Raw genomic sequence first — 9,907 nt, 5'->3', positions numbered from 1 at the left:
CAAATACATTAAATGATAAATAAAAGAGCAGGTGCATTAGTCCCCTAAGTTTTTGACAAAATATAACTATAAATAAAAACTTATGTAAAATAACAACACAGTTGTCAACACATTTGAACAAAAATATTAAATATGACAAATAAAAGAGTTGTTCACAAACTATAACAATAAATAAAAACCTCAGTAAAACAACAAAGTTGTCAACATATTTGAACTTAAATATTAAATCTGACTAATAAAAGTGCAAGTGCATTAGTCCCCTGAGTTGTTTACACAAAATATAACAATATAAAACTGCAAAACGGCAACAAAGTTGTAAAAATATTTCAACAAAAATATTAAGTATCAAAACTTTATGTGCAGCTGTACTATATATAGTTATTTGAAAAATACGATTTACAATAAATATACAAGAAACAGAAACTCAATTGAACTTGTAAATAATTGAACTGAATAACTGCAAATAACTGTGATGAATAACACAACCATTTTAACTCCCAAATTTCCTGCCTTCCTGATAGCTGTCACATGAATAAAAAGAAGAAAAGACATTCCTGCAGCTGTGTTATGTATTTGTCTGCATATCGTCCAGCTTCCTTGCTCAGCAATTCTCAACTGGGTCTCATAGGTTTTTGGCCAAGACTATTAGTTTATCCACTATAGCAGGCTTGAGACAAGAACGTTGGCACGTAACAATGTTCCCACCTGTGCTAAAAAGCCTCTGATGGGAAGCTCGTAGCAGGAATGCATAGATACCTGCGTTTTAAATGGTCCCACATGTTTGACAGATTACTTCTTGTTGAGGCAACCACGGCGAGGCACTGTCGACAGGGCTGTTTTTTGTCCCTTATAGTCTTGTTCTTGCCAAAATACATCCCAAACTCCTTTTGGATACAGTCTTCCTCGCTCCTCCAACGTGTTGCTTGCTTGCTTTCACTTTGAGAACGGGCCCTCCTCCCTCCACTCCGCTGTTGCAGGGGGAGGGGGAGGAGCCGATGACTTGCTGGAGGGAAAGAGAAGCTGTGCGCTCTCCTTCCCTCTCCTTCCTCAAAACAAACGTTTGTGGATTTTAAAAAAATGAAATGAAAAAACTATGGCACGTCCTTGCGATGGGACGATTGCACATGCGCACATCGCGATGGCGATGTTTAAACGATATATCGTTCAGGACTACTTCCTAGTAAACCTAAGTAACTTTTTATCTAAAATACTCCTAAATTGGCAAAATCTTGACTTGAGTCTATCTTTAAAGGATGAAACAGTTTTAAAATTTTCACATGTCAAAAGTAGACAGAAGGGAACTAATGCAAAAACGGGAGCAATTTTATCAACTTTAACGGTCGATTCAGAACATTAAATGACCTCCTAATATAGCAAAGGTTACTATGTTTTTTTTTGGGGGGGGGGGGGGGGGGTTGGAAAAAAAAGGGAAAAAAAACAAAACAAGAAAGGTAACACCAGTTACTTTGCCAAGTAACTTTTTTTACTACTGTGTGTGTATTTCAGTAGTCAGTCACTAAACTAGCCAAAGAGCTAAGAGGCATTTTAACAGTCGAACATGTTTACATTTTAAGTGTTTATTTCATTTTCTTAAAAGTGAAATAAAGGCAGTTTAAAAAAAAAATGCAAAAAGCAAACCGATACCGAACCGAAACCGTGATCCCAAAATCGAGGTTCAAACCGAACCGTGGGCTAACTGAACCGTTGAACCCCTACCTATGTGTATTTATCAACTATACAAAGTAGCTATAGGCCCATACATCAAAAATATGACTGCTAAATGGAAAAATACTTACTTTTCCTTTTCTTCTGCGTCTGCTTCTTCTTCGATGGCATTTGTAACTAGCGGCCATCTTGGGAAGGGTGATTGGAAACTAAACATCTGCAATTCTGTCAGATAAAGTTACATTTCTCCCAGAAAATGATGGCAATTACAAATGCTGTAGTAGTAATATCTTCATTTATTTTGCTTGCAATGATAAAACACAAACGAGAATGGGAAAAAAAATGAAATCATTATCGTTTTACACAACACTCCAAAAATGGCCCGGACAAAAGTGTTGGCACCCTCAGGGGACCATGTTCTTTGAAGGCCACAATTTTGCTTTTCAAGTCCTCAGACAGTTCTTTGTTCTTCTTTCTTTTCTTCATGCTCAATGCGGTACACACAAGGACACAGGACAAAGGTTGAGTCAACTTTAATCCATTTTAACTGGCCGCAAGTGTGATTTAGTTATTGCCACCACCTGTTAAGTTCCACAGGTAAGTAACATGTGTCGTTGATTACACAAATTAGAGAAGGATCACATGATTTTTTTAATGGGTGCCAGTACTTTTGTCCAGCTCATTTTTGGAGTTTTGGGTAAGATGATAATGATTTGATTTTTTTTTTTCATCGTCTTTTTATTGCAAGCAAAATATTACTACCAAAGCATTTGAAATTGCAATCATTTTCTGGGAGAAATTGAGCATTATCTGACAGAATTGCAGGGGTGCCAATACTTTTGGCCAGCAGTGTTCTGATACCAACACTTTAACGTCGTATCGATACATTTGAGCCCTGTAAAAAATATGCAACTGTGCTGTTTCTATTTACACTGGATAGTTTTAGGTTTCAGCACTACTTGATCTTTTTAACTTTTGTGGCAGATTAGTAGTTTAAAGTCAGTTAAAAAATAAACCGAAGCTGTCATAATTGGCTTAATATTAGTTCCCCAAATAATTAAAATGGCCCACATGGTGTTTGGAGATTTTTTTTTTTTTTTTTTTTTCATCTCGCACAGCGCTACTTCCTGCCATACGGAAAAGATATTCCGCTTAACTTCACCAGTTGGTGCTCACAGATCTCATGTTTGAAGGCAATAAAACACCTGTGCAGTAATCCAGCATAAAACTAATGTCGCCATTTGAACGGAGATGAAAGATTTTGGAAGATTTCCAGTAACATTTGGTGGATTCAGGCCGATAGCAAATGTTAACTACAAGTCTCATTATGTACTTAGTGTAATGCGCCGGGCTTTAACGTGACAGAACGGCACGGTTTAGCCGCAGGAGAATCTGCGCATCCATCTGCGAGCATGACGACAACCTTGTGTCACAAGTCTGTCCGGGTGTGACGAAATTCTGCACGTTTTTCAATGTATGTTTTTGACTTTTAATCTCGGGAAGATGTTTATCTGGAGATAAGTTTATCTTATTTATTTCATTTGGTTTTGAATGAATTATTTTTCTGCTTAAATACTTCAATAAATACCCTACAAATGGACAAGTGTATTTTTTTTTTTTTTTTTAGGTTTATGTGCTTACATTCAAGCTTATTCACGTTATTGCACTTAAAGGGTATGTCATGCCCTGGGAAAATGTTAATATTCCATCATTTATCCATAAACGCATGCATTTTGTATTCATATCATGCCACTTCGTGTAATTACACACAAGAAAATGAGAGAAATTTGGCTCGATTGTCAAGCTAAAACGACCGGCGCCTGAGATCTGGCAGATTGTGTGCGTGACGTCACGACAAGTGAAGAGAGTGCCACCGGCCACTAGGGGGGCAGCGCCTGTCTGCATCAATATAATTCCTTCTAGTGAGGGGAGAATTAGGGGTGTTTTGAGCTGTTTATGCTGATGCATTGTGTCCGTCCTGCACATATTCCAGGTTCCCTCATGAAGAAACACCCCTCGTTGTCAATAAAAGAGAATTCAGAATTGACAGTGAGGGGTGTTTCTTCAACAAGAAAAAGGCTCAGTGCTTTAATACTGAACGGCGGCGATGATGGCAGACAATTTCGTTTCTAGTTTCAGCGACGAATCCGACGTGGAAGGACGTAACGAATGTTCATCTAATGGTGACGAGGAGAGTTACGAAGCTTTAATCGGTGTTTTAGGTTACCAATTTGAGCCCAAACAAACGCCAATGCAGCGTAATGAAACGGTCATTGAGGGGAGCAATGACACTGATGAAACATCGGCAGCAGATCGTGTGGGAAACACCAATGATTTGTTTTGCATTTCTTTTTGTGAAGCTGATACACCGTGACTGCAAAATAAAGGAATGCATACAATAATGATCATTTATTGCGCTATCATAGCTTTTCGCTCTGCCAACAGACACAAATATGAATGGGATCGGAGGATTTGTTCTATATATTTTACGAACGATAATTTATACATGTGTCCAGTCCTGTATCCAATGCGTGACATTTTTTTATTATAAAAGAGTACTCACTCTGGCCATTTCGAGCTTGGCTGCTCCCCTCCTTTGCTTAGCCTTAGCCTCCTTTGCCAGTCATCGTCCTCTTTCTTGATATCTCGGGACATTTAGGTGGCTGCGCGTGTATGGTCGGCACCGCATCTCCTTTGAGCAGCAATCTTTTAGCAAAACCCGATTTCACTTGTCCATAGTTCGAGAAGCTTTCAGGTGGAAAATGCGCACCATAGAAAACCGTGCCAGTGTTGTGCCGAAAAATAGCCGCCCCGCGTGAAATGCCCCCCCTGACGGGAACGCTTGTTTATAACGCATTATTTGAGCGTTTATTTTATTTATTTGTTTATTTGTTTTATTATTGAGCGCCCACACGTCACTTTTACAAACAGCTTTTTCTTACCAATCGATGGACATGGAAACGATTTTCTTGTGCCGTGAATATTTATTATTTTACTCTGCTTGAACTAATAAATGTCATACCAGTGTGATTGTCATTGGGATATGGTCGTGAAAACCTGTAGACTAATACATTTCTGTTCAAAGATGTTTATGTGGCCCAGTCAACGATTTGTTACTAAAATCCAGTACTAGTATTTTGTTTAATTTATTTATTTAAAACTGATTTTACAGTCGTAAATCCATTACTGTAATGCGTCCATGAAAACATTTGATGTTTTCACCTCAATAAAGCGTTATAAATAAGCTTTCCCGTCAGGGGGGACATTTCACGCGGGGCACAACACCGGAGGCTGTGTCTAGAAAATTAGCCCTCTTTGCACGGACGAACTTTACCCATTGTCTGCGTAGTCCAGCTTTTTTTTTCGCGTTCAGGAACTCATGGATACTATATTCCGATAAATAGATATTTGTACACCACATAGCACAACAGTTTTGAACCATTCTAGTGATGTTTTGGTCAAACAAACCCGAACGCTACTCTCTCGTCGATAAAAAACAATGGCACTTGGCTCCGCCTCGACTTTCATTCACTTGTCGTGACGTCCCCGCCCCATTCGGCTGTTTCCGGAACACTTTCGGAAATGTTCGTCATTTTCGATCTATTTTAGATAATTGCTCATTAATGTGATTGATTTTTTTGTTAACTTTATCAATATTTGTTATCTTGGCACATAACGGTTCTATTGATGTCTCACACCCCCTTTGCCGCTACATACCCTTTAAAGGGGAAGTTCATTATACTAGTGATAAACTTACAGCGGGGTGAAAATACAGTGCCTTGAACCTTGCAACCTTTCGCCACATTTCAGACTTCAAACATAAAGATATAAAATTTTAATTTTTTGTCAAGAATCAACAACAAGTGGGACACAATCGTGAAGTGGAACAACATTTATTGGATAATTTAAACTTTTTTAACAAAAAACTGAAAAGTGGGGCGTGCAATATTATTCGGCCCCCTTGCGTTAATACTTTGTAGCGCCACCTTTTGCTCCAATTACAGCTGCAAGTCGCTTGGGGTATGTTTCTATCAGTTTTGCACATCGAGAGACTGACATTCTTGCCCATTCTTCCTTGCAAAACAGCTCGAGCTCAGTGAGGTTGGATGGAGAGTGTTTGTGAACAGCAGTCTTCAGCTCTTTCCACAGATTCTCCATTGGATTCAGGTCTGGACTTTGACTTGGCCATTCTAACACCTGGATACGTTTATTTTTGAACCATTCCATTGTAGATTTGGCTTTATGTTTTGGATCATTGTCCTGTTGGAAGATAAATCTCCGTCCCAGTCTCAGGTCTTGTGCAGATACCAACAGGTTTTCTTCCAGAATGTTCCTGTATTTGGCTGCATCCATCTTCCCGTCAATTTTAACCATCTTCCCTGTCCCTGCTGAAGAAAAGCAGGCCCAAACCATGATGCTGCCACCACCATGTTTGACAGTGGGGATGGTGTGTTCAGGGTGATGAGCTGTGTTGCTTTTACGCCAAACATATCATTTTGCATTGTGGCCAAAAAGTTCAATTTTGGTTTCATCTGACCATAGCACCTTCTTCCACATGTTTGGTGTGTCTCCCAGGTGGCTTGTGGCAAATTTTAAACGAGACTTTTTATGGATATCTTTGAGAAATGGCTTTCTTCTTGCCACTCTTCCATAAAGGCCAGATTTGTGCAGTGTACGACTGATTGTTGTCCTATGGACAGACTCTCCCACCTCAGCTGTAGATCTCTGCAGTTCATCCAGAGTGATCATGGGCCTCTTGGCTGCATCTCTGATCAGTTTTCTCCTTGTTTGAGAAGAAAGTTTGGAAGGACGGCCGGGTCTTGGTAGATTTGCAGTGGTCTGATGCTCCTTCCATTTCAATATGATGGCTTGCACAGTGCTCCTTGAGATGTTTAAAGCTTGGGAAATCTTTTTGTATCCAAATCCGGCTTTAAACTTCTCCACAACAGTATCTCGGACCTGCCTGGTGTGTTCCTTGGTTTTCATAATGCTCTCAGCACTTTAAACAGAACCCTGAGACTATCACAGAGCAGGTGCATTTATACGGAGACTTGATTACGCACAGGTGGATTCTATTTATCATCATCGGTCATTTAGGACAACATTGGATCATTCAGAGATCCTCACTGAACTTCTGGAGTGAGTTTGCTGCACTGAAAGTAAAGGGGCCGAATAATATTGCACGCCCCACTTTTCAGTTTTTTATTTGTTAAAAAAGTTTAAATTATCCATTAAATGTTGTTCCACTTCACGATTGTGTCCCACTTGTTGTTGATTCTTGACAAAAAAATTCAATTTCATATCTTTGAAGCCTGAAATGTGGCGAAAGTTTGCAAGATTCAAGAGGGCTGAATACTTTTGCAAGGCACTGTAGCTTGTTTTTCTGTTTATTAGTTGTTTTGTAGGATATCCTAGAATGATTTCCTGACCAAAGTATCCATAACATTATATTGCCATTTCATGGGATCGTCCTGATCGTGAGTTTTGTATCACAAATTGTATCGTGAGGTACCAATAGCTTCCCACTAGTGATGTAATTTGAATTTCAATAATAGATGCATTTCCACTTATAGAGACATAATCTTAAAAAAAATCCGGAAGTCACATTGTATAATTTTTCAATAATTTATTTGTGATTTACTGGGGTTTATCAGTATTTGTACCCCTTAGAAAATCAGTGCTATTATTTAGTGCAGAAGATTTTGTTTGCTATTACAGATGCTTTCTGTAGTTCTTCACATATGGAAACAGGGATTTTGGCAATTCCTCCACACAAATCTTCTATAGCTTTGTCAGGAGCTGTCATTGGAAAACACCAAGTTTCAGCTCCATCCAAAGATTTTCTATTGGTCTTCCTGGCTAGGCCACTCCAAACCCTTGATATGCTTTTTATGCAGCCACTCCTTGGTCAGCTTTGCTGTGTGCTTCGGCTCATTGTCATGTTGGAAGATCCAGCTATGACTCATTTTCAAGTCTCTGACTGAGGGAAGGAGGTTGTGGCTCAAAATCTGACGATACATTTCACCAATCATCCTCTGCTCTATACCAGGGGTCCCCAACCTTTTTTGCACCACGGACCGGTGTTATTTGGGTCTTTTTTTTTTCACGGACCGGTGTTCTGACAAATTTTGCAACCCATCAAAAATTGCAACGATGCGTTTCTGCGTACGCGCGTAACATTAAACATAGCCGCAAAATGCGCAAATGCAGTGATTCCAAAGTAAACACTACAAACTTTCTTGAAAGAAAGGAATATTAACTTACGTTTGATCATGGAATGACTTGTAGAAAAGTTCTCCTCAGATACACCCTGCCACGTTAGCTGCACACAACAACTGCACACCGCTCTCACCATTAACGACTCAGCCTCGTCCTTAAACATGAATTAAGAAGCCCGCGTCACAAAGATACGATGTTGGAAATTGTAGCAAGGTTTTCAAAGCTCTTGTAGTGATGTCAGAATATTTCAGAATGACTTAAATCCAGAACCTTGGTTGAGTTGTTGTCTCAAATGTACGTTTAATAAGGTCGCTGTCATTTGCGATCTCTACAAGTTGAGCCTTCTGTTGCACAGACATGCTCGAATCACTCGGTTTATTCACAATCACAGTCACGAATCCACCTTCGAGGTTGTAGGCTCGTCAGGTGCCCTTTTCGCCATAAAAATATCTTCAAAGACGTCTGTTTTCCTGTCATCTTCGCTGGCGTGGGGGCGAATTATTTTTGGGAACAAATGTGCTGCGCCTGCGGCCTGGCAATACGTTATTATTGAGGACAAGCGCATGTAGATATATTATATACACAAACAAGATGTACTGCTAGCAGTCCAATTTATGGATTTCTATGACGACATTCTAATCTATCCCGTAGTATTATATCTAGAGTAGACAGGGATATTGGTGTGTTAAGCAGGGGCACAGGGTTAATTTGGCTAGAATGCGGTCGTTATTAAATTATTATTTCTATGCGGCCCGGTAGCAAATGGTCCGCGGCCCGGCAGATGGGGCCCCCTGCACTAGATGGCAATATTTAGTCACAATATAAAAACTCACATTTATCCTTCAAGAATTACTTTCACAGAAAGAATGTTAATAATGTTAATGCCATCTAGTGGATTTATTGTTATAATAAACAAGTACAGTACTTATGTACAGTAAGTTGAATGTATATATCAGTCTTATCTTTCCATTCCAACAATAATTTACAGAAAAATATGGCATATTTTAGAGATAGTTTGAAATGCGATTAATTACGATTAAAAAATTTTAAGCTGTGATTACCTCGATTAAAAATTTTAATCGTTTGACAGCCCTAGTTAAATGTACACCTTATGCCTAATGTATACATAACACAAAAAAACAGAATTGTTGTGGAACTCAAAATGTTGACAGTTATGGACTATGCACATTAAATCATTAGTCACATCCAATATTACACAATACACCAAAGTATATCAGTAGCCGTGTCCTTAAGTCTTTCTGACAGTTTTCACCTGACTTTTTTACTGCAATAATATAATGAAAACCTGAAATTATGGCTTTTAGTTTTGGCCACCCCAAGATTTTAAGTGGCCCCATCTGACCACCCCAATGAAACATTTCTGGAGGCGCCACTGATATATATATACACACACACATTGATTTTCGGTCTCGAAGTCGCACCACCCAAAAAATGCACAATGAAGAGGTAAAAAAAAAATCACACTGGATTATAAATCGCAGCAAAATGCTATTTATAGTCTGGGAAAAAAACGGTATATGGAACTATTTTTTTCTACCAAGTGTTTTTTCCCCCTAAAATCGCTCAATTGTCACTGGATGATGCGTTCAAATGCTAACTCTCCTCCAGCAACCACCCCTCCAGCTCCTCCCCTCGCAGGCCCGATACGCTGCCTCCTCCCCCGCCAGCCCACACGAGATGACCGTCGTACCATCCGGTGCTTCTTCTCCACTCACCAGCCGGACCCTCGCGCGAACGACACCCAGCCTGATTCCCGGGAGGCCGGCGACGTTCTTCTAAAGATATCGCCTCGTCACGGCTATGTTAACCCATCAGCTAGTCGATTAGACTTGATTCCCTACGCAGCTTTCTCTCTCCGTTTGACCGAGGATGAGCACCACCGGGGCGGCCACGGGATCGGCTTCTTGCCGCTTCGCCCACTACTTCGTCGTGTGTGGACTGGACCCGGAGACGGGCCTGGAGCCGGACGACGGAACAGGTAGCTACCTAAATGTTCGACATT

The 9,907-nt window shown here is 40.0% G+C and overlaps 1 protein-coding gene across 1 annotated transcript in view; it reads left to right on the top strand.

Annotated features, from left to right (window-relative positions):
* Positions 1 to 9,568: 9,568 nt before the first annotated feature.
* Positions 9,569 to 9,907, top strand: part of LOC130916156 (DENN domain-containing protein 5B-like) — a 66,286-nt gene continuing 65,947 nt past the window's right edge. The window contains exon 1 of the mRNA XM_057836650.1: positions 9,569 to 9,883. Within this exon, the coding sequence (XP_057692633.1) occupies positions 9,775 to 9,883 (109 nt within the window). The 5' untranslated portion in view covers positions 9,569 to 9,774. The remainder of the gene's footprint in view (positions 9,884 to 9,907) is intronic.

This window comes from Corythoichthys intestinalis, chromosome 5, assembly GCF_030265065.1.
Source record: "Corythoichthys intestinalis isolate RoL2023-P3 chromosome 5, ASM3026506v1, whole genome shotgun sequence".
Lineage (NCBI taxonomy): Eukaryota > Metazoa > Chordata > Actinopteri > Syngnathiformes > Syngnathidae > Corythoichthys > Corythoichthys intestinalis.
Note: the sequence above shows the minus strand (reverse complement) of the source record. Positions and strands in the feature narration are given on the sequence as shown.